Source organism: Pomacea canaliculata, linkage group LG14, assembly GCF_003073045.1.
Source record: "Pomacea canaliculata isolate SZHN2017 linkage group LG14, ASM307304v1, whole genome shotgun sequence".
Classification (NCBI taxonomy): domain Eukaryota; kingdom Metazoa; phylum Mollusca; class Gastropoda; order Architaenioglossa; family Ampullariidae; genus Pomacea; species Pomacea canaliculata.
The window spans coordinates 18081971-18106914 of record NC_037603.1 but is presented as its reverse complement, the minus strand read 5'-3'; the positions used below and the strand labels follow the sequence as shown (position 1 = coordinate 18106914).

The window sequence follows — 24944 nt, the reverse complement described above, 5'->3', positions numbered from 1 at the left end:
ATTATGTGAAATAGCATTTTTTTTGACACTACACTATTTAAGAGTGAAATTTAAAACTAACATCAGTTAGCCCAGTGTCATGTAGATATCTGATCTACATTAGATAACACACTTTTTTCCTATGGTGGCGAAGGTCTTTCACAAGCTGTGTTTCGAAACTTCTTTCCCTCGTTCAGTGCATATGGACTAACGCGTGCTTGCAGCCCCCTCTTCCTTCCCGTTGAGGCTAAATTATCTCGACCGAAGCTCTACAGAGCAGAAATATAAGAGTTTTTGTCAGTATTTGGGGTCAAAAGAACCTTGGCGTGATTAGAATAACCCGGGGTAGCACGGGTGACACGGTAAGCATTCTTGGTGGTGGAATAGCAGCAATAGAGTGTTGGAATTATCGTATGGGACAGATGATATACATTGATAATAGATAATATCTCGGCATGGAGTTCATTAAAAACGATGATAACTGTGTCATTTAGAAACTGCTTCATCGGTTTGTCCACTCACAGAAAATTCATCAAGAGCATGTGTAGCGTTGGCCTCTGGAGAGATGCAGAGGGCAAAGAACACCCTAGAAAAGAAAACCTCACACAGTGAATGAAAGTGGGTTGATGGTCAGATAATCAAGCATCTCCAAGCACGACTGTGAGACATAAATGTGACACACACACACAGAGCATCGCTGGTAATATAATTTTTTAAAAAATATCTATCATCCATTCCATCTAAACTCTGTCCCGACTGTTTCGCTACACCGACGCCGCAAATGAATACTTGATGACGAGTCAATGGTAGAAAACAACCCAGGCAAAGCAGGATACCCTGACTTGTTTACGAAAATGTCACTTGTGAGGTTGACATCTCAAAAACAATGTAACGCCCTCTCGCTTTTGCTGAGTCGTTAGCAACCGGATAAAAATAGCATTCGCGGCGTTTCTACATTGTCGTCATCTACAGGGCAAAGGGCAGGAATGCAATCGTCATGACGTAATGTTACTTTAAATAGAAAAGAGGTGTTCCCTGTCACATGAGACTCACGTGGATTATACTTACTATAAAAATGAGATCACCGGCACAGTGTCGTTAGTTTCCCCGTGGACGAAGAACCCATTGCATTCTACTTTTCAGAGCGTCCCTCGTCAAGAAATATAATGAGTCAGTATCCAGGTGAGACTTGAAGTCTTTTGTACAACTACTTACATATTTTTTTAAAGGTAGGGGTCTGCTTTTGATGAACAGTTAATCTCGTAGTCATTAACATGGCCAGTAAGCCTAACTCATCAAGGAAGTAAAATGCAAAATTTTTCTGGTGCAAGTTTCGCCATTTTAATCTCGTATGGGCTGTATTAAATATCAGCCATTTATACAGAAAGAAGATAAATTTTTTCACTCCTACTCACACATGAAAATTTGGAAGTGTCCTTCTGCATTTTTAATTAATTTTTTTTGCACTTTGTCTTAGATAAAAAAAAAAAACAAATACACAAATTTTTATTAAAAGATTGAAGTTGAGATCACCTGGCCAAGGATAGCTTTTTAGAAAATAATCTAATTGATCTTTATGTATCATTCTGATGAAATTTTTTTTTAATGGTGTTTGTGATAGGTTACCCTCCAGCTTACCCAGCCTATCCCCCTTATCAGAATCAAGTGGTTCCGGTAGGGGTTGTTCCTCCCCCAGAGAAGAATTTCTACCCGGCGATGCCCTCCGCACCCCCACCCATGATGTACCCCCAGGGACCGCAGACAGCCACGACATACATGGTGAACTCGCAGCCCTGGCCGAGCAACTCCACCGTCATTGTCGAAGAAAGAAGGGGACATCACCACCACGACACCGTCATCATTGGTGGCAGGCCAAAGGAAACTATCATCGTGGAAGAGGGAAGACACCACCATCACCGCCATCCCAACACAGTGATCATCGAGGAGAGGCCAAGGGAGACCATCATCATTGAGGAGGTGATTAGACAGTTGGATGATCATTGCACAGTTTTTTTTTCCCCCCGTACTTCAACGTACTTAACGAGAAAATGATTGTTTTATTTTTGGCTGCTAATGCGGTTACCGTGTTTGTTTATGTGTATTTTATCAATTCATGTTTCATTTATTAATCGTTCATTTACTTTATCTTGCTTTAATGACGTTTAATTACTTATGTTTATTAATATATTTGTTTTGTGCATATATTTTATTTTATTCGTCAAATTATATTTTTAGCTTGTGCGTGTATTAGATTGAACTTGAATTAATAAACAGAACCAGATCCTAGTGCTATCTCCTTCGTCGTCATTATCATTATTCTCGTTCTCATTTACAGCATCACCGCCCAAGCCTCGGTGCTGCAATAGGACATGGGATAGGTGCAGCGGCTGCTGCAGTTTTCGGCCCAAACCACCACCACCACGGGCACCACCACCACGGGCACCACCATGGTCATCATCATCATCATCTGTTTTAATGACACCATTGTTCTTTCAGGCAAGCAACGTAGAAAGAAGCCTTCTGCTTAAAAAAAAAAACAAAAAACAAAAACCAAAAAAAAAAAAACCCAAAAAACTCTCAACCCTTGTGGCTCAAAGATACCAAAAGAACGACCACGATCACAAAAATTACTTCCTGGCTGGAGAGATTATGTGTGTGATGACGATAACAAAACAAAAATTGAAAGTAATTAATATATTGTTTCCCATGATATCACTGCTGTTGCATGATTGTTCCTTTTCATTTATTAAACTTTAATTTTATTTGTCCGGTGAAGAAAAGAAAACACCTTTAACCTAGATGAAACTCGTGGAAAGTAAGAGGTCTCTTCACTGAAAACAGTCAGTCGATCAGGACCTTTTGAGTGTGTTGAGCAAACCCACTTCTATGATAACCGATTAGCTGATGATAATTGAGCCACGATAGCGCTCTGTCACATTAGAGAATTCAGGTCAAAAGAGCAAAAATTACAGCTGAGAGGAAGCAGACTAACACTAATCAATAAAATTAACCAAATCATTTTTAAACGACGTTGACAGCTGCTGATCGAACGTGTGACACTATTTCTCTGATTATCGGTCGCACCTGTCCGGGAGAAAACAAGGCTATCGGCTGTGTCTATAGTGACCTCGAGAAAAGATCGTGCTTTAAGATCATGTCTGACTGACAATCAGCTTGCGTCAGGCTCAGATAGCTTTCTATTCAGTCGGGAACGATCGTCGCAACGAAGAAACGTGTGTGAACTGTCAATGGTGTCAAAAAGGAACTTACTTTTTTTCATTAGCATTTTAGTTTATTTTCCTGACTCATTGGTTGTTCTCTGATGTGGCTTTCGGGAGATATGCTCTGTGTGTGTGTGTGTGTGTGTGTGTGTGTGTGTGTGTGTGTGTGTGTGTGTGTTTCTTACAATTTTTGATACACAGCCAAAATGACTTTTTAAAGTGTAGGAGAGAAATAAGTACTACATAAAATAGATGTTAACATTTAAGTGGGAATGAGAGAATGTGATGTCTAAATGAAGATGGACCACAAAGTCGGCTTATTGTCTTTCCTGTTCAAAGATATACCATTGCATATTGTTTCGTTTTCTTAGATGTTACATTACAGTTGCATGACAACACATGAAATTTGGCTGTAAACAATTATATGCCGGTGAATAAAGTTTATTTCTCCGTGAATGAAGTGTCAGTCTTTTCCCTGACCTGACGACCTGTAGTGTTGCCTGGCACTCATGCACCATTAGAAAACTTCTTAAATGAATAACCGTAAACGCTTCTCGAGTCTTGTACAATTTATCAAAAAGTTAATGCATTGAATGTTGAATGTTTTCCCCTCGGTTATTTCTTGAACCGAAACCCCACCAGAAAAGTAACTTTATTATTAATGGAGATAAGCACCACGAACTTTTATTATACAAGGCACTGTGTACACACTGTCCAGCAATGATGTCTATAAGTCCTTCCATAGCATAATTAACGAGACCTTAATGAGACTCGATGAGTCTTGAAAGTAAAGCAAAAAAAATTTTTTTAAAATAAGTTTTGCGCTGTATAACTATTTGTAAAGCTAGCGTAGAACAGGCATCTATGTGTCAGTTATCAAACCCGCAACACCGTGGTCCAAGGGAGAGACTTCTAAATCGGCTGGCATGACTTCCTTCCCTTTATTAGCGGCTGCAAACGACTGAGGTACCTCCCTGGTTCAAATAGCTAGACCGATCGTTGTGACACAAATGAAAGATACTTGTACCAAGTAGCAATTAAATATATGTATGACATATATATATATGTTACACTCTGGTCTACACAAAGTAACATGGATACATGAATAGCAATGCCATGACCTGGAAATAAAAGAGCTCGCTACTGCTAACGTGCTTCAATAATACAAAATCTGCTTCCGGTTTTGTTGTTGTCATATATTTTAATAACACAAAAATATCATTGATTATTGAACAAGTTTAGTTTTTTTAAAAATAAAAATTAAGTGTATAACGATCAATGTAAGCCAGTTTAAGAAAAAATAACATATTTTTGAAAGTTCTGTCGGCTGGGAGTAGTGGCGTGCTCCTGTAATCCAGCTACCTGGAGGCCAAGAGATGGAACGATTTGAGAACGGGAGCCCTACCTGCAGGGGTGCCATGTCGATCGGGTGTCCGCACTAAGCCCGGCATCAATATGGGTATCTTTGGGGAACCAGAGAGATCCAGGTTGTCTAATGCGAGACGAAACGGCCCAGGGTGGAAACACAGCAGGCAAAAGTCTCCGTGTCGTGCAGTAGTGGGATCGCATCTGTGAATGGGCGCTTGTTGGTAGCCCGTCCAATAGAGTCGGGTGTCCGCACTAAGCATCAATATGGGTGGGGAACCAGAGAGATCATGTCTAATGCGAGACGAAACGGCCCAGGGTGGAAACACAGCAGGCAAAAGTCTCCGTGTCGTGCAGTAGTGGGATCGCATCTGTGAATGGGCGCTTGTTGGTAGCCCGTCCAATAGAGTCGAACCATACTCTTTTTTTTTTTTTCCTTTTTCAAGCTAAAAACAATTATTGACGATATGTGATTTGATTTTTCAGTGTGCTACATTTCTATTAAAGCTAGTCAGAATTTGTCTATACGATAATGGGTACTATGTATAATAATCACAAAATGTTTTGGGACATTCTGATCCATATGTTAGCATATTCAGGACACATAAATGCAAAATGTAATTAATTGTTTAATAACGTTGCGGCACTGTGGTCCACTGAGGGCGGAAAGGACTAAGGGATGTCCATATTCCTTACATTGAAGCTGTGATATGGCTCGGTTGGTTATAGCTGGTTGAGTAGGAATGATATCGATGGGCTTCTACCTATAGCTGTAGGTGATTTTGCGCTATTGGGGTAGAGGGATGATAAATGGTAGAGGAAACCCCCACGACAGCCAGACCTGAGAAAAGGTGTGACAACGAGTCCCGAGACTCTTGACCATTTTACTGCAGTGGTTAAGCGTCGTCTTCACTACTAGTACGCTATACATCGTGCCAGCATTTTATATCCTCATCGATTTACACGGTTTAAAAAAAGGATCTGTATTTAACTCTTGAGAACATGTACCAGAGGCGAAGGAGAACTAGGCACCCCTAAATTAATTTATATATAAAATTTTAATATGTATAGAATATATACAATTTTTAGGCGCGAATACAGCAAAACTCCAAACAGCTCTTTACTACTGAAAAAACACAAACAGATCATGGCAACGCTATAAACAAATATGGCGTTTCGACATCGATGAGGGATATTAGAAACAAAAACGTTTTGGATGATTAAATGGACATTATCATTTTTTCATTATTTAAGTCTGTAAGACGATTTATATGGGAAAATGTATTTTGAATAACAGTAATTTTATTTCGTGACAGAGTTCCACTTATAAATAGCCTTCAAATTGTGCCACAATCATAATTTTTACATCACAGCTATAGGTGTGCGAAGATGCCAAAATCAAAAGGAAAAGGCAAGAAAGAAAAACGACCAGGGAAAAGGAAAAAAGAAAAGAAAAGGAAAAGGTGATGCAGATACAACAGGAGTTGTCAAACAACTTTTGAAAACATATGAGAAAAATTGCAGCCTCAGCTCATCCCAGGTGTCTCCACGTTCGCAAAGCACTTAAATCTGCCAAACTGATGAAAAGCTGTAACCAAGGTTAGTGTAAAAAAGAGTATACGTTTGTGTTTGGAAACAGTTAAGTTACATTTGCAGATATGCTTCCACTTGCTAAGGGAAATCTCTTTTTTTTTTTTTTTTAACCAGCATGAGATTTAGTTTAAACAAATCAGGGTTTGATTGCTTCTAAGGAATCTAAAGGGTCAGATCTTGTAAAGAAATGAGTCAGCCTTGGAATGCAATAGCTCTCTGCTATATAGGATCAAATATTATTCAGTATTAAAAAAACTTAAAGCCATTAACACCATTTTAAGACACCTCTGCTTTTCACCATGATTCAGCTAAGCATTAAACCATGGACGTGTACTTATGGACTGATGTCTGTATGCCGAGACTCACTCTTGCGCAGTGATCCGCTGTTAGTCTCGGCGAGCCGTAATAAAGAATGTGAATAAACCGGAAGCTATGTCGTCTAATGCCTCGTTTTGGCAGTTAACTGGAAAGTAGTCCAGGGATATTAGTTCGTGATTAAACAAACACATGCACATTTAAACATTTGGATATTTCTTTAGAAACTTATGCATGCAATGTGCATTAATAGCTTGAGTCAATGCTTCACGTAGATGCCAGGAATGCATAAACATGGGGCTATATATATATGCTCTCTCTCGCACAGAACTGGAACATTGATCATTGGGGCTGCGGTGGTGAAGCTCACATGAAAGAGGTGGGATTTTTATGGGTAGACAAAGTGGTTCAATTCTTTTAAGGTGACCAGACGTTTCGGGGGCGAAAGCGGGACACGTGCCGATGATGGTGTCGTCACCGTCAAAGAATGTCGAAAAAAAGTGATTTTTAAAGACAACTGGGACATTTGATGGACTTGCTAGAAAGCCAGAAAGAGGGGGACATTGGGCATCCCGCCCGATGAGCAGGCGGGACAAGAGGTCAAAAGCGGGACGTCTGGTCACCTTATATACAAGTAGCCTACATGCTGGTGGGAAAATGTCCTAATTTCTTTGCAGGCTTCTGCCCCATTTCTTTAAAATTCTCTTCTACATCCCAGACTACTTTGCTCTTCGTCTGATGAGCATACTCTCTATCCCTGTCACCAGAACAACCACATATGGTTACTGGATTTTTAGTTACTGCAAAACGAGCTCTTTTACCTTCCATATATGCCATCTGCCCACTACTTAATCTTCTGAATTTGCACTAAAAACACATGTTCCAAGGGCTGTAACTCCCGACACCAATCAACATTCTCTGTCTTCTGTCTTTTATTACTTGTTTTCATAGTTGTTCCATCCTTCATAGTCTTCCCAGTCTCCTACTAGTCTTAAGCATTGACAGCATGATTATGCACTATATAAATCACACAGTTATTATTATTCCTTTCATGTGACAGCATTTAATATTGCAAAAATGAAAGATAGCCAACAAAAGTGTATAAAAAGATAACGTTTTTACTTGGAAACAGAAAAATAAAACTTAATTACTGGCATAGCTGTTGGATAATCGGTATAAGTACTCAAAATTGCTTCATAAACATTTCACTCTGCCTGAAATTTGTGATAATTTATATAAAGATGACTATGACACTTGTCTTTGTAACATCAGTTTATATAGGATATATATATATCCAAAGAATTTTATTTCTAACATAGCATAAATTTATCAGTACAGACTTAGTGAGATGTCACTAGCTTCCTGCTGATACACTAATCCTTACCTACATGACTTCTCACTACTAGCTCAGATTGGTCAGCATCTGTTCATCAGCCTTAAATCTTACAAATTTCTTATAAAAATATACACTGCAGCAGCCCTGAAAATGGTCTCAGGAAAGGACTAGCAATACACTGTAAGCCATAAAACTTTCAGCAATTACTGCATTTCTTTAGCACTCCATCCACTATCAAAGCCATTCTAACTCATTCTCTGAATGATCTGCTTCAATCTCACTAACGTCATCTGTTATGTGTCCTTCATCACCAAGCTCAACATATGCATTAAATGCCACAGCGTGAAAGTTCATGTCCTTTTCCAGCACATATTGCAAGAGGTTAAGAACATGTTTCCTGTCTTGCCATACCTCAAGCCCTGCAAAAGGTTTTACATCAGGTCGTTGCCACAGCTTTTGATAATACTCCTGAAGGATGTTACTGTCATGAGCCAGAATAGTGATGCAACTTAGAATATCCTCCTTTCCAAAGCCGTTAGATGTTAAAAAGTCATAATTACGCTTGATGACCAGTCTGTCAGCTGACCACACAGGTCTGCATGACTCCTTGTGTGGAAGCTGGGATTTTGTCACACCAAGAAGAGTGCAGAGATACCAGTGATTGCGGGCTATAGAACCAGAAGACTGGGGCAACCGGGCAGAGCGAATGAAAGTCAGGACCATGTTGATGGGTGGCTGGGTAAAGCCTATCTCATGACATCTTTTGAAGGCCACTTTAAGTTTGCTCATGGGATGCTTTAGGACATACATATGGTTCAAGATGTCATGGCGATGCAGGCCTTGGTCGAGAAGGTATCTGATTTTTCTGTTCGCTACGGAGGGAAACAGGTTCGGGATGTTGATGCTTACATCGCAAATGTCTTTCTCTGTCACACCTAAGCACTTGGCAATAGAAGAGTAACTTAAAGGTGAACCGTCTATCTCACGCTGATTCTCTAAGGCTTGCTTAACTCGAGAATTAAAAATGCTTTTTGTAGCAGCTATTGTATTCAACGGCCACTTCTCAAAGTGAAGCTTTCCTTCTTCCTTCAATTTATGAAGCATGACCATTCGGGCTTCAAGTACTGACATTCTGGTGTTTAGTATCTCTGGTGCATCCCTCAAGTCTCTGTTGCTAATGGAATATTGTTGCAGAAACTTCACTTTTTCCTCCAGGTCCTTTACGCTGCGTGAGTAAACTCTCTTCAGATGTTTGTTCTTTTGTTTCAAAACCTCCAGCTCAGGTTCAGAGCAGTCCAGCACTTTACAGAGAAACTTGATCATCTTCTTTCTCTCTGCCAGGAGACGGCCAACTTTCTCTGCTGGTTTTGAGCCCACCATCATCAGCAAATCAACTGAAATCTCTGACTGTCCCAGTCCCTGAAAAGCAATTACAGATTAAAATAAAAAGAAAACAAAAGAAATGTACAAACAATAAAGCCTGATGCTACTAACATTTATACTATAAAGATATCAGTAGTGATGAAAACTCACTCAGCTATCAGGCTTGACAAAAGAAAATAATCTATTCTGCATCACTTGAATATGAGAGAGGTGAATATGAAGATTCATGGGAGAATGAAAATCCTCAGTGTAATGTACAAATGTTAGGTGATGATCACTTGAATATGAGAGAGGTGAATGAAGATTCATGGGAGAATGAAAATCCTCAGTGTAATGTACAAATGTTAGGTGATGACAGAGGCCAGCAGGATCCTAGGTGACTCCTATTGTAGTTAAGACTGAGAGCTCTAATGACATTGACAGGCAGGATGAAAAACTTTTATATCCTTGCCCATAACACTCCTAAACAAGGCTTGACAAATATGTGCGTGTGTGGAGGAGGTTAGGCACGGATTTATGCTCGTGGATTTTTTTTGCTACCATTTCAATGTTAAATATAGAACTTTTCTATAAATACTAATCTTTTGATGTTTGCAAAGTCACAGTTTTACATGGTTTGCATACTATGGAAGTTGAATATATAACTATTTCTCTAGGGAGAAAATAAAGTTGTATAAAAATTACAACATGCTATGACTTCTTTTACCTTCAAGATTCTAGCTCTCTGCAAAACATCCTGCTCTGTAAGTTTGAGAACATCCAAGTTGTTCTGTGTTTCAGCCAATGAGCAGCCAACTCTATCCAATGTAGTTATACGACGAAGAATTTCACTGTAAGCTCTAACATTATTTGCATTTAGTTGGCCTGAAATAATATTAATGATCTGTTCCACCACCTGAAACACAAATCACAATTTGTTTCCTTTTTATAGGTTTGACAAAACTATAAGTTGAAGAAGAAATATTCATTTAAACCCTTTCAGTCTCAATCTCTTGCTGTCCAATCAGACCATGAACACAAAAACTTTTTAACACCGTGTTTCTTGTGTCAGTGTATGGGTTATGATTATGCCTTACACTGTGGACATGTATCTGTTGGAAAGAGAGGGTTAATGCGCAGGATGTTTTAAAGTTAGTAAAAATGTAAGTAGTTTTTTAAAAGTGCTGTGAGCCTGACTTTGGATGGTAAACAGCACTTTATAAGTTCTATTATTATTATAACACATCCAGTCACAGTTTTACAGAAAAACATGTATTAATGTATAAATATTCATGTATGTCCAAAATAACGCTGGACATGAAGGTTGACGAAGACAACTTCTCCCAATTTTTTTTTAAATTTCAGTGTGACAGGCAGGCAGGGAAGAACCAGAATAAGCAAGTGACTTCCCTTACAAAAAAAAAAAGAGAAAAAATACCGTAGTGACAGTATTTTGATCAGCATCCTCCTCAGTTAAAGTACATGGTGCTTTGTTCATGCTTCTGCTATTGTTGTCATGAAGCTTTCTTTTGCATGTGAAGATGGGAGATCGTCGAAAAACCATCAACTTTTGAGTCTGGCACCTCAAAAGTAAACTTATTACAGCTGATTTCAGCATGTTGTTGATCTTAATTAAACCACTGCACAAAGACAATAAAGCAGGAGAATAATAATCGAGCAATGCAATAACTGATTTAGACCTCCTCCCCTAAAATGATGTACTTAGCATTCATTATGGTATTTGTGTTATAAGGGGGACTAATAGGAACCACAACTCCATATTATTGCTCCCAGTTACCTGACTGATGAAGAGGTCGGGGGTTTAGCCGCGCGAACTTCCAAGATTCAAGATTAAAAAATGAACTAGGAGCATACACAACCTCTACCCGAGATGTTCTTGTCATCTGTAAAAGAAATGATGAGCTCTTGCTGCGCAGCTGTCAGTCTTAAACGACAGGCGAATGATTCTACTAAGTCTTTTTGACTGTAAGTTTGCGCTACTGATACGTATTTATACGACATTTATACGACGTGTTTAGTAATGTAAGTGGGATTGTAAACTCTGCTCCAAACATCCGTACCCATTAATAAAATATGAATCACTACAGCACACATACAAGTTATATTTCATTAATTTTTCTGCAGGAAATAATATTTATTTAAAACGATGGTATCTTTCCGTACTAAAATCTACAAGCATTCTGCGTATTTTAAACTCAGTGCACATGAAAATACATCCTCAACATGGTCTTGTGCTTGTAACCACAGTAATATTTCATATAAGCCTAACATCGGCATCGTCATAAAAATGCTGCACGAGAATATCGCTTTTCTCCTTAATCATCCTACACGTGATAAACGAAAATCAAACAAAATTGTAACATTCTCTTAGGCTATGGTCTTAGCAATCTAAAGACAAGATTACTTTCTACCAACCTGATTTAGGACAACCTAATGCTTCGGGTCACGCTCACCGTCTCTAACCCAAGAAACTACAGAAAGTGCATGGCATGACCGGAAAGCGTTCAAGTCTCGCGACCCTGGCGAGAGTTGAAGAATAAAAAAGTATTCTCAGAGAACTAAAACTATTAACTGTGTAAATACACACAACATACCCTTAAATGTCATGGGGTGTTGCAGTCACCCTTCCTCCTAAATTGAAATGGGCGCTGTTTCCCCAGAAGTGCAACCATTTCCGATTTCTGTCTTTGAAAAAAAAAAGAAAAAAAAAAAGCATAATCTCTCCATAGGATTACATGCAAAGTAAACTGGTCAAAATGCCTCTAAGCAAGTACTCTCTTGACAAAAATAAAGGTTGGTTCGTAACTTCTGCTTCCCAGACTGGGGGATCTAATTCTCATGCAGTGTATTTTTGCATCAGATTTAACCACGAACCTAAATACACGTCCATGGATTAACCTGTTCTCTGGTCTCCTAGCTGTTCTTCTGAGAACGCCTATAGGCATGTTTTCGGGGCAATCCCTGTCCCTAATTCCTTCCTCTTGTGCCCCATATATATGCTCTGGCTGATCCTCTCCGTTAGAGGTTAGTTCTGGAACAAATCGCAGAAGGCCTCAACAGTGGGTGTAGGCTCGATTTCCACGCCCACCACTCTCACTTCATCTTCTGAGTCCCCTGAGACGTCTTCCTCTCTTGATTGTTCCTTCCTATGTCTCCGAGTTCCCTTCTTCCTGACATTTTCCTAGTTGGCGGGTCAATGTTTAACGCCCCCACAGGCAATAGGTAATTCCTGTGTATAGTCCTCCTGTCGTGTTGCTTTATCCTGCTCTACCCCCACAGCTTTGTAATATCCGAGGAAAATCTCAGTGTGACCGTTTCTCTGCGATTTCGACTTACACTTCGACTTGCTGGGGACACAGCCCACAGTCAGGTCGTTCAAGTTTACTTCTTACGAGTTCAGCACCAGGCAAATTGAGTGTCAGTCAGTGGGTTTGTGTGTGTTAACGTCTGACAATGATGTAAAGGCTGGGTCATCAGTTTGTTCACTTTATTTACATGGTGGGAAGGGGGATATACTGGGGGAAGGAAGGAATTAGTGGGTGTTTGAAAATTATAAGGTTACATTAACATTTTCTAAAATGAAATAGCTTACTGCAGCATAAAAATTGCAGTGGCCTCTTTGCAGATTTGATTATGTATGACTGAAGATGTGATGAGTCCGACATTTTATGTATCATTCATTAAATTCTGATCATGCAAAATCCAAATTTTCATTTCATTTAATCATTGTTGCTGTCTCTCCCTCTCTTGCACAGATTAAAGAGAGCAACTTGGATGGATTAGGTGTTACAGATCATCAGCACATAAAGCAGACAGACAATTTTTTAAACATAGATACCACTTTCATAAAACTGGAGAATCTTTAAAAACCCGAAATCAAATGACACACAAAGAACAGTTTACAGAAAGTGTTATTCAGTTTATTTTTAATCAGTACATTTTTCAAGTCTGGCACAGTTACAGATCATTGATCAAGAAGCTAAGTACTGGTATAAAATAATATCAGGATCCAAACCTATCAATTTATACAGTTACTGGATGCTGAAGCCATGCTCTGATTTGGAACTAGCTGATACTTCATCTTGGGTTCAGAAAAGTTGTGCCAGGGGTCACATTACAGGTTGGAATGTTTATCTGCGTTTGTTGAGAACCTTAAACGCTTCATCAACAACATTTTTTGCTTCTTGTGTTGGCTTTATTGAGTTTGCTCTTACAGCATTGTAGCGTCGCTGAATCTGAAAAGGAAATGAACTTGTCTGAAATCTGATTCTTTTGATGCTTTTGGAAGAAATCTCCCATTTTCAAATCCAGCAGATTCCAGGTGTGTTTTATTGATTGGCATCACATGTTTGTGTGTGTGTGTATTTTTGAGAGAGAGAGACTGACTCACTGAATGACTGATCTTTGTAAAACTGTACAATAAAATGCAGTCCATCAACTTTAATACTTACTTAATGATGCCTGTGAAAACAGTAATACCTGTCCTAGAAGATGAGGAGCATCAGGGAATTTTTTGTTGAACTTTCGAGGATGTCTCAGGACATCTGCCAACTTCTCTTCTTCCACTGTTTTTAGGGTCCTCAGGTTTTCCAAAACATCATCAACATGTTCTTGATGAGACTTATGAGGCTGAGCAGGGGGAATAGGAACCTGCAGGCAATAACAATGGTGCAATATATTTTAAATATATCTAACCCTAACCCTACCTACCCTAAAAAAGAATGATAGATGTTGCATTCCCTCAAACGTTCTGGCGACTGGCCCTGCTAATGCTCTAAACTTGTTTCACAGCATGATGCTATCGCTTACTTCCCTTTAAAATAGAAAAAAAATAAAGCTTTCAATTCACAGGCACATCTCATTTTATTAACAGCCAGTTAATATAAATGGATGTGGAATGAACAAACTTATCTCCACTTTGCCAAAAGAACTATGTGTAGGAAATGTAAAAAGTCACTTTTTTGTGAAAAATTTTTTGTTGTTGAGTCAACTCTTGACATTGGTAGTAAACGTTCCTGTAATCCAGACCACTCACTCGTCTAAACTCAGGAACTTTGCGCTTTACTCTGTCCAAGTCGACAGAGGTATCTCTGTATACAAGGGGATGTTCCAATGTGTACTTCAGGGCACGGATATTCCCTTGAATATCTGAAATAAATTCACCTGAAAGCTAGAAGCAGGTTTCTTATTACACGAAGCATATGTGTAACAGAAATAATTTGGGGTATAAGCTAAAGATTACTTTCTGTGCAAAGAGCAACAAAGTAAGTCTTTCCAGAATTGTTTTTAATACATCTTTTTCTTGCTTTCTTTACCATAAATTACTCTCTTGTAGCAATTCATCTCTTCAGTTATATATCACATTAGTTACACGTCCTGCATGAGTATGTGAGCCTTTATGCAGTCAGAACTGGTGGAAGATAACTACATCACCATGGCCTTTGTTGCTCTTTCGCAGACTTATAGTCATCAATCTTCTATAGAAATGAGAAATATTGAGCTGCATGTATGTGTATATCTGTTTATAGTTGTTACATGAATCTGTTACTGTCAAGGCCAACAACTAGACAGTGCAACCATGTGTGTTCATAATTATCTATGTGATAGGTTTTGACATCTCTGTATGCTTGTTTATGTGTCACTGTTCATGTGTCTGTGTTTACTGCTTGTGTGTTAGTATGTAATACTTCACTTGCATTGCAATAAGAGTTTTTCTGTTTCTTTCTGTGAATGCCACTTGTATTTTCAAAAGAACATCAACCCAGCTTTGGCTGGGGTATCACACCATATAAGATCACTTCTACTTATTATTATTCCTGAAAATTCTTGGTGCTTACAACTCTTATAGATAATGGAGTTTGTTTCTTTCAGTGTCCATACCTTTGGGCAGTTCTTCATCAAGGTCTTTTTCATGGTCAATGTCAAGGAAGATTTCATAACCTTTGTAGCGATCAGTTTTAGTTTTCTGGTCTCTCTTGTCAACTGCTGCTAAGACTTCCTCCTCCAGCTTAATGATAATAGATAATGATAATAATCTGTACAAAACTCTACTATAAAATTAACATCTTGTACTCTGATTGCTGATCAAGCACGTGAGCAATATGTCGTACATAAAAAGGTGAACGCTACAGATGATATGGAACAACAGCCAGCATAAAACAAGGGGCCTAAACTCAAGATAGTTTTTTAAGTGTGTTTTAAGCACGTATTTGAAAGATTCTTTTTTTTCTGCTGACGGTGTTTTATGTAGGGGAGGGAATTCCAACAAGTTTATGCTGAATGGTCAAATATGTTCACCAAAGGTTTTCTGGAAACAGAAAGGAGGCAAGTGTCTGCAGAAGAATGAAGATACCTGCTTAGAGTGTAGAAGGTTAGAGAATTCAGAAAAGGCACAACCTGGAAAGAAGTGGAAGCAAAACATAGCTGAAACTATAGTGTATATACAAGCCTGGACATGAAGACACTATGCAGAGAAGAGGTTTTGCATGATCTCATTTGCATGCTTAGAGTATGAGCTGTGCAACAGAGTTTTGGAGCAGCTGGAGTTTGTTGACAAGGAACTGAAAGACAGATGGACAAGAGAGAATGAATGTAGTCAAGTTTTGATAAAGCAAGGCAAACACAAGGATGTGGTCAGACTGAGTAGAAAGATGCTGACAGGTTGTGCCAACATTGCTTAGCACAAATTATGCAGTTCTGTAGATTTTAGAAACAAGTTTAATTGTCTAGAGACATACCAGATATCATAGTATAACACAGGTTTATGACTGAAGAAGACAATGGAACACCCATCAAGCTCACTAATGGCTCCAGGTACTGAATCAGGTAGCATGACCAACTTTCTATGAATTAGCATGGTGTATGAGCATACAACCAAGACTTAACTTCAAAGATAATGGAGATTTTTGTGATATAATGATGATGATTTCCCTGTGTGGATTTGAGCTCAATACACTACACATGATTATAAAATGAACTATCAGTCAACTATACAAGAAACATAGGAGTCAGCAAAAAAACGACACCATGGCAAACATGGACTTAATACATGGACGAAGAACATAACAATGAGCAAAACAGTATTCTTGGTTATGGGAGATATTTCTTAAAGAAATGTCTAGAGATGGGTTTTTAGGCTGGATTTGAAAACTTCAGAAGCAGACATGAAGCAGAAAAAAGGTAAAAGAATTCCAAACAGTGGGGACTGAGAAGGAAAAGGAGTGTCTGAGAAATTTTCCCTGTCTCATGCATGACACAGAGAGGAGAGCAATACAAGCAGACCAAAGAGACAAATTTGGGTGGTAAGGCATTCGTAGCTCACACATACGTTGGGGCAATGCCATGAAGAAATGTTGTCACAGTCTTGTGATATTGTAATCAATGTGAGCTCGGACTGGCAGTGAAGCTCATGGAGGAGGGCAATAGCATGATCTGATTTTCACCTGTGGAAGACAATACAACCAGCATTATTCTGACCCCTTTAAAGTTTGTCCAGTAGACAGGGAGACTGGCGAGTACAGTTGCAGTAATCCGGCCAGGACAACACAAAAAGCAGACATGAGCATTTTGGTGGCAGGAACTGACATGAAGAGTCAGATGTGACTGATCCTGTGAAATTCAAGAAAGACAGACTTACAGACCTCATGGATATGAAATTCAAGAGATACTGATGCATTAACAAAAACACCAAGATTCTAGATGATCTGGGAAAGAGAAATTTTATCAGCTGAGAAAGTAAACATGATTCTAAATTCTGAAAAGTGGTGCATGCTTTGTGAGATGAGACAGAAGTGGAGAGCTGAGTAGACTCAGTCACTAGTCATATCCTTTCCGAACAGTACCAAACTTCTGAACCATCAGCCTAATCAACCACCCATGCAAAGTCATGCTGTAGGATCAGATAGGAAAATTCAATATCAAAGAGACCTTCATTCAAGTCATTGAAGTGCTAAACAAGAGCTCAACAAGTGCAGAACAGTTCACCAACCAAGTGGGAGACTTCTTTCAGACAACAGTGGATGTCCACTGGAATGCTTTCTATCACCATCATACCTTCATTGCCATTGGTGGGAGGCCCCTATGCAACCTGTGCTTTATAGATACCATTGATCTGATGCCTTCTACCAACAGCAAACTGCAAGACCTTACCTACAGACTTTATTGACAACATTGATGCAAAAAGACTTAATGAGTTTGATATTGATTCTTGAATTTCAAACAGACAGCAAGTTGTTTGTTCAAATACTGGATAAATATCTGAATAAGTTGAGGAAATATTTAAAGATGATAAGTAAACTCTAAAACTTCAGTATCAGTCTTGTTTTTGAGGCATTTTGAGCAATAAATATATTATAGCAATTTGGGCTCAAGCTAACCTGCATGACATGAGAGGGGCTCAAACAACTGCTATTGCCAACATAAAAACAAGACCCCACTGTGGACTGTGTATTACCTGTGTCATGTAAAAGGTATCAGAGTAAGCTGCTCCTGGTTTCTGTGACTTTTTATTGTTGTAACCAGCATTCTCCTCTTCATTTACCATCCCACCTGGCCACTTATGTCTGTCCTCATAATTTCTGATGGCTGACTGATTGACTGAGAGTTCTCTTTCTGGTTTTAGAGATTCAGGCTTCCATCTTGAAGTTTTACCATCAAAGTCTGAAAGACTTTCACCAAGCATCCAAGCATCAGAACCCAAAAGGACCGGTTTTGGAGTAGGAGCCTCTATGGCAAGCCTCTCTTCAATGGTCGAGCGAGGGACCTTTGGGATCTTGTCTGAAACCTGCATAAAGAAACGTCCTCATGCAAGATCATAAAGACCACAGTGAAGCTTATCAATGGCCTCAGTTTTAAATGCTTCCTAGACTTTAAAAAGTCAGAGACAATGAAATAATATAGAAATATAAGCCAGTTGTTTTACCACGTCTTGTAATTTCTCCTAGTGAGATAATAAAGTTAAATTGAAATTGAATTGAATTGAAATTGAATCTTTAGAAAGGGAAAACCACTAAATTTAAACATGCATGTGTGCAAATAAACCCAGTCTATGAATTAAAATGCTTGAAAACAGAATGGAGTAGAGTTGTGATGTAGTCCTCTCCTTCCTCCCATTATATGCTCACCTTTCTTGCCTTGTTCTGCTGCATTTCTATGCGGTGTTTTCCAGAGCGAACCCTGACTTGCCTTTAAAAAAAAATCATTTATGATTACAGTGCTGCAGTCTAAAATATCTGTAGGAAGTGTCTCAAACACTAATGACAGCGTAGAACCTATAGCTCAGATATCTGGTAATGTCAAAATTTAATGAACCAAAAGCACCAGTTACCAGTTACATTCCTTTAGTCTTAAACCTGTCGCATCAATAATTGATGAAAAAATGCCGATTAACAATTCTTGATTATCTCATCTTGTAAACAGTTTGCTTAATAGCAACACTTCTGAAGTGATTAGCAAGCTCTTTCTAAAAGAATGGAAGCACATATCATTAGTTACCTCTGCAGTCTAATGCCTAAGCGATCTGATAAGAATTGTTTTAGCAAAGGAGGGTCCCCAGCATGCTGAGTTGTCAGAGGGTTGGAATGGATGATGAGATGGACTAGCGCCGGCCATGTAGCTACTGCCAGCAGAGCACTCTCCACCTCAATCTGGAGAAAATCAAACCAGGAAAATATATCAGCTCTTTTGCTGTGCTCACAAGCAAATCACTGGAAAAAAAAATTTTCTTGGTGGTTTAGGGGAGTGGTTGAAAGGTGAAACCATGAAAACCTGACCTGTACCTGATGATAGAAATAAAGAGAAAACAAGTTACCTTGTTATGTGCCAAATTCAACGACCGCAGTTCTGGAAAAGGTGACAAAGGTTTGAGTTCTACATCCTCATTAGCCTCATTTTGGTTTTCGTCAGTTTCTTCTTTCACAAGTTCATGGATACGAGCACTCAGATCACCAAGGCTGAAGTCATCTGTTAGAAGAGCTGCAAAAGTAGTTTATAGTTTCATTCATGGAAAATATTTGGCAGGCAAGGTCTGCTGTTGAATGCTCTCATGTGCTTATTAATGGATTCTCAAAGTCATGCAGTTCTACCATTTGAGTATATTACATGCATTAAAAGCATTTAATGATAATATATATCAAACAAAATGGTAATTGTTTTGTAAGGGAAAAAGAGATATTTTAAAAATATTTACATTGCATTTGCTTGGACATACAATCACACACACATACAGAGTCATATATTCACACAAGCACACATTCTCACACACAAATACATGTACACACTAGGACGTGTGCTCACACACACACCTCCTTCCCATACCCCATGTGCACCACTAACACAAATGGCCAAATTAAGACTGTCATGATTTAAGAACAAATAAATGACAGTGTAATGCAGAAACATTCTACAATATATCCTATAACACATTTTCATTGCTGTTAATATGATGGAAGAAATATGATTAACAATATTAGACATCCTTCTTTAAGAAATCAGGCTTATAATAAAATGTGAAAATACATAATGATACAAAAATGTTAATAAAAGCTATACTGAATTAATGTTTTACTCCCTAGTAATTAAATGTAAATAGCACACTAATTAAAGATTTAAATATTCTAAGAGCTGCCAAACAGGTTAGAGAATCAGTTTACTGTAAATTTTGATATGCACAGCCATTTTCTGGTTAGTTTCAGGTTTAACACTTTGTGTATTAATTAAATTTCTGATACAGATTTGTCCTATGCAAAGACAAGAGCATTTGTACATTGTGTGCTTTTTCTGAAACTTAGTGCTATTAAAAAAACTAGAGGAATTTCTGTGTACATTGTTCAAGTGCATTCTTTTATATCAAGCATATTATCATGAATAAATGAGAAAACAAATTAATTAATGAGATATTAAATATGTAACGGATGAATAAATAAATGTACGGTATCGTAAGCGAGTGAGTTATTAATGCATTAGCAAAGCAAAAAAGGAACTGCATGACTAAAAGTAGGCAAGTTGATGAGTAAAATAATACGCAGGTAACTGAAAAATAAACACTCCAGTCTTCTTCTTTATTCTTTGACAGACCCCAAATACAACTGGCTCCATCTACTCACATTAAGGCTAGAACAACACATATGCAGCAGTATAAGACACTGAAAGATGCTTAATCTAAAGTAAATGTGTTAGAAAAACAACACTTACTGAAGCTTTCTCCTACAAAAATTAAAACACATAATTACAGTTAGTGAAAAAAGGAAAGCCTGAAGTGGAAAACTGGTGAATTTACTGAACTTGTTTTAAGAAGTTAAAGTTAATTAAGTTACTTAATACAAAACCATAAGAGATAGTCAACCATGAAAAAAATGATTACCCATTGAGAGTAGCAAACAAGGTCAGGAAGCAATTATCAGAATATGTAGATAAGCAAGAGACAAGAAAAAAGGTGTATGAGGAAAAGAGAGAGAGAAATGTGCATATCTATATGTATTAAAAAAAAAATAGGATCCATATTTACAAAATGGAATGGAAAAGCATGCTTGAGAAATGCAAACTTTTCTGTATCAATCAACAACATTACCATGATAGCTCTGTTCTTCATTTGACTTCTGAGCATCGGCATCGGCATCGGCATCGGCATCGGCATCGGCATCAGGCATCAGCATCGGCATCAGCATCAGCATCGGCATCGGCATCGGCATCAGCACCAGCACCAGCACCAGCATCAGAACATTCTCCTTGCCTCTGAGTTCCCAATGTCGCCTTCTTTGATGACAGATGACCTTCAGTTGTATCCATTATGGTTGCCACCAAAGACACTTCCTCATGAATTGAAGGACTTCTTTGGGACAGGTCGTTCACTGTCTCAGGACCAGTATTTTGAGATATGACACTTCTTAGGCTTTTGTGATTTCCGCTGCGTTGGCCTTTTGTGTTGGGCTCGGACACATTGTAAATGAAAATGCGACCTTCAACACACTTCAGATGAGGAACCTGAGTAATCTGATTCTTCTCCATATTGAGATGGCGAAGTCTGATGCAGAAAATATGGATGAGTTTTATCTTAAGATGATCGGTAAAGTCAGTTTTAATCAATGCACTTGGAGAAAATGATAAATAATTTGTCATATATAATAATTAAAAAAATATGGAAGAGTTTTTCTTAAGACTAGATAACAGTGTGATGCAGAAGATTGACATAATTTATTGGTGCAGTTTGTGAAAATGATCCATATTGTGCAATATTTAAAGAAATATGTGATCATTTAAAGCAAACAAAAAGTTTTTACAAAGTTTGTCAAACTCATTCTATAGCAACTAGCAACAGAAAATATTTTTAACTTCCTTCCATCACCATCTTTAGCCACCAGAGTATGAGCAGTGTGACATCGATGATAACTGTTTCTCTGAGTAACATTCAAGATTGCTTACTTGGGTAGTCTTGCAAGAGCTGAAAAAACTGTGACGTCTTCCAGTTTGTTGTCATCCAGCAACAGAATCTCTAGCCTAGAGTACCTATTCTTCTTGACCTTTCTGCAAATAAATCCAGTTATTCAGCTTGCTCTTCTTTGTTGGTCGAATGTTTTTGTGAGCATTTTGTCAGATGTGTGTACATGTCAGAAAGTAAATTTATGATGTATACTTTCCAGATATCTTGATGAACTGGAGGTATCACATTTATCACCAGAGAATAATTTGTTAAAAAGGAATATAAATCAACTTGAAGACACTAAACTAAAAATAAGAAAACAGCATTCGTCCTTGGAAATGATCACCATCATTAAAAACAAATTTTCACTACAACTGACACATACACACATGCACATACATGCACACTCTCTCTATTTCTCATATAAAACTTCAGTTTATTTTTTGCTTTTACTTGTCATCAGATATATATGGCGCAGCCATATCTTGAGGCAGATTGCTAAAATTGTTGCCTGTCAGTTGAAGAATTCGTAGGTTTGGTAGAAGTCCAAGGGTTAATACATCACGATATGAGAGGTTGTTGTAGGACAGGTCCAACACCTGGATTTTAAGCAATATTCTCATGAGAGTGGAGGCTAACTTCCAGAGTTTTCTTGTAATTTTTCCAAAAACACACTACTTTGTGCAGCTTGTTTACCACTTGCTTACAACAAGTATATCTTAGTGTATTAGTAAGACAGATCTGATAATAATAATTTATTTATATTGTAAAGAATAATGCTCATTTAGAAAAATGAACACATACATTAAAAAAAATGCGATATTAGTTGTAGAATAACTAGCTTGTCGGATATTAATGGTATTAATTTGAGGTAGAAATAAACAGACAGGAAAATATGCTGAGAAAAGAAATCATGGCACCTTTTTCCTGCTCTCTGTCTTCTTTACAGATATGCACAAACATGCTGATATAATAGATCTACATGTAGATGCATGTGCGCACACACACACATATGTATATATGTATGCTTACTCTCTACTATTGCCCACCCCAACAAGTATGTGTACAATGTTGCCTAAGGCTTCAACAGTGTCTTCTATTGCCACTGCCATGTATAGCTGTCAAACATTCTCCACATTTACTGGAAATGAATTTGACAAAAAGACCCAGTAACAATAATAGCTTGTTCTATCAGGCAATGATTTAGAAACCTCACCTCAAGCAAGGGGAAGTCATTGTGCTGAATCTTCAGGCCCCTCAAACCATTTAGGGCACTTCGAGTTCTCTTAAAAAAGGAAAGCTTGGAAATGCACCTGTTGAAAGAAAAATTACTAAAGCTATCATAGAATTTCTGATAAAAGTATCCATATCATTAATCCCAGAAGAATACCATGGAATATAATTTACTGTACTTTATTTTCCCTTTTTGATTCACTAAAAGTACAACTTTTCTTGGTATGGCTTTCATTTTATAATTATAAAGCTGCAATTCTGCAATTTCTAAAATATCAGCAAATAACTCCCTAACATGCCTTTGAACTGTTAACAGACACAGAAAGAAGTCAAAACTGTGATGTTATGTTGGAATATGGAAAATGCCTTTGCCATTTAGGACAGCCAATGGAGCAACAAGGTTGAAGGTCTTAATCTCACAAACAGAAGGGAGGTGATCACTCAGGCTTAGGAAATATGTCTTGTGATGAACTTAACTCAGGTTGATTGTTAATAATAAGAACATGTGTAATTAAAAAAAGCTAAGGAAATGCCACTAAGACCCACTTTAGGTTTTGCAAGCTGAATAGTCTTGAGTAACTTATGGGACCATACAGACCCCAGCATTATAATCAACGGTGGTCTCTTTTATGAACATTTTACTGTACAGCTATGTTGTTTCTCTTTCGCATGGGTATGTCCTTGTGGCAGACTTGAAGTAAAGAAATTTATCGTAAAATTCATATGACAAACAGAACAAACCGAATGGGAGATAATTTTCTCCTGCATTTATGTGTACTACATTGTCAAACATATGAAAGTCAGACTGGTTGGCGTCTGTCAGTTTCAGGCCAGAGATGTTAATGGAACAAACATCAGATGGGTCTTCTATGTGACAGTGTTTCATCTGGAATGCATAAGACAAACAAACGTATATAATAAAGGCATCAATTTGCAAAGCAACAACTTTAAACTTTATCAGCTGTTGTTGTTTTCTGACTACCACTCTAATGGTCAAGTTTCTTGTTTTATGAAAAGGAGGAACATACAATGCTGTATTACTGCACATAAGCAGGTCATAGGGTCATTTATTATCCAATAATTATATGCAAGAGGGAGTCATCGTGTGGTCATTCTTTGTCATTCTTTGACAGATGTGTAAAGTTTCATAAAAAATTTACTGATATAGTGACAAGGGATTTTGAAGACTTTTTGAAGTATTCTGCTGGATCTGAATGATCAAATCTTTCTAAACATTAAATACTGTTTTATGAATTTTTGTGGGACTCAATTTTTTTTTACTGAAGGAATGATTGAATGATTTTATCCTTTCTTATATGCATGTGGGGCAAGTCAGTGGGGGGTGGGGAGGATATGCAAAAAATTTAAAACTTAATGTATTTTGATGAAATGAATGTGTAAGTACATTTTCTTGAATGGTGAAATTATAGTGTCAACGAATGCACAGCAACATAGCACATTGCACTATGATATTTTCAGACCTGATTCTTGTGAATTAAAAAAAAATTTTTTTACCAAGAAGAAGCCATCAAGGACTGGCCTCTCATCACTGTCACTAAAGTCATCTGTATTTTGTTTTGCCACCACAGCACGTTTTTTCTCTGTTTTCTTCCTCTCCCGTTTTATACGTGAGTATGTGCGTGGTTTGCCACATAAAACAGCCTTGAATCTCCTGCGCTGCTCTGTCCTGTAAGCAACTAGCCATGATCCGTCTCCTGTAAACGCGCAAAATTAATTGTAATGGATTGGAAGTAGCAAAAATAGATCTATGGTGTATTGAATTTTATGTGGCAGACATGTGTGAACTAAAAGAAGAGATGAGAGAAGAAGTCTACTGCCACCAGATGTAAGCAATGAGAGAAAGGGCAAAACAACTTTGGAATAATTCAAATCTGTTGTTTGAAATAAGTAATCGTTGGTAGAACAAATTACGCTAGTTAACGCGCAGGGAAAATGAAATAGGAAATTTGATTAATAAGCAAAATATCCTAGCATTACATTAAAAATTTAGGTTCAAACCTTCGACAGCATAACTCTTTATCAGTCCTCTGACAGGGAAACAACCAGACAAATTTCCCCCAGGTTGCGTCACCCCCGTCGCCAT

At 38.0% G+C, this 24944-nt stretch overlaps 3 protein-coding genes across 10 annotated transcripts; 1 reads left to right on the top strand and 2 right to left on the bottom strand.

The window, feature by feature from the left end:
* Nucleotides 1-1008: 1008 nt before the first annotated feature.
* On the top strand, nucleotides 1009-3656 carry LOC112555041 (histidine-rich glycoprotein-like). The gene is made up of 3 exons (XM_025223181.1): nucleotides 1009-1161; nucleotides 1601-1956; nucleotides 2315-3656. Exons 1-3 carry the CDS (start codon nucleotides 1146-1148, stop codon nucleotides 2453-2455), a joined length of 513 nt encoding a protein of 170 aa, XP_025078966.1. The 5' UTR covers nucleotides 1009-1145; the 3' UTR covers nucleotides 2456-3656.
* A 3919-nt stretch (nucleotides 3657-7575) lies between these two features.
* Nucleotides 7576-12493, bottom strand: LOC112555038. Of its 8 annotated transcripts, none has more exons than XM_025223171.1 (5): nucleotides 12067-12485; nucleotides 11787-11877; nucleotides 10610-10811; nucleotides 9899-10087; nucleotides 7576-9228 (listed from the first exon to the last, which is right to left on the bottom strand). In XM_025223171.1, exons 3-5 carry the CDS (start codon nucleotides 10787-10789, stop codon nucleotides 8044-8046), a joined length of 1554 nt encoding a protein of 517 aa, XP_025078956.1. In that variant the 5' UTR covers nucleotides 10790-10811; nucleotides 11787-11877; nucleotides 12067-12485; the 3' UTR covers nucleotides 7576-8043. The 8 variants fall into 8 exon arrangements, with proteins under 8 accessions (XP_025078956.1, XP_025078955.1, XP_025078957.1 ...); XM_025223170.1 differs by having other exon boundaries at nucleotides 11787-11873; XM_025223172.1 differs by having other exon boundaries at nucleotides 12091-12485.
* A 603-nt stretch (nucleotides 12494-13096) lies between these two features.
* On the bottom strand, nucleotides 13097-24944 carry LOC112554833 (X-ray radiation resistance-associated protein 1-like). The gene is given in 18 exon segments (XM_025222887.1): nucleotides 13097-13427; nucleotides 13672-13842; nucleotides 14228-14340; nucleotides 15073-15199; nucleotides 17645-17974; nucleotides 18315-18375; nucleotides 18685-18836; nucleotides 19001-19164; nucleotides 20383-20394; nucleotides 20733-20736; nucleotides 20836-21211; nucleotides 21610-21711; nucleotides 22061-22206; nucleotides 22824-22876; nucleotides 22879-22920; nucleotides 23582-23726; nucleotides 24356-24555; nucleotides 24860-24944. Coding segments are annotated over 18 exon segments (2388 nt in total). The 3' UTR covers nucleotides 13097-13322.

What these genes read in the sequence shown, in the direction of transcription:
- LOC112555041 (XM_025223181.1), top strand. An exon ending in AGACCATCATCATTGAGGAG is followed by an intron (nt 1,957 to 2,314) that starts GTGATTAGACAG and finishes TCTCATTTACAG; the next exon opens with CATCACCGCCCAAGCCTCGG.
- LOC112555038 (XM_025223167.1), bottom strand. Translation starts at nt 12,137, where the DNA reads ATGCCTATAGGCGTTCTCAGAAGAACAGCTAGGAGACCAGAGAACAGG. An exon ending in ATCCATGGACGTGTATTTAG is followed by an intron (nt 10,812 to 12,066) that starts GTTCGTGGTTAA and finishes GTCTTTGTGCAG; the next exon opens with TGGTTTAATTAAGATCAACA. An exon ending in ATCAAAATACTGTCACTACG is followed by an intron (nt 10,088 to 10,609) that starts GTATTTTTTCTC and finishes TTTGTGTTTCAG; the next exon opens with GTGGTGGAACAGATCATTAA.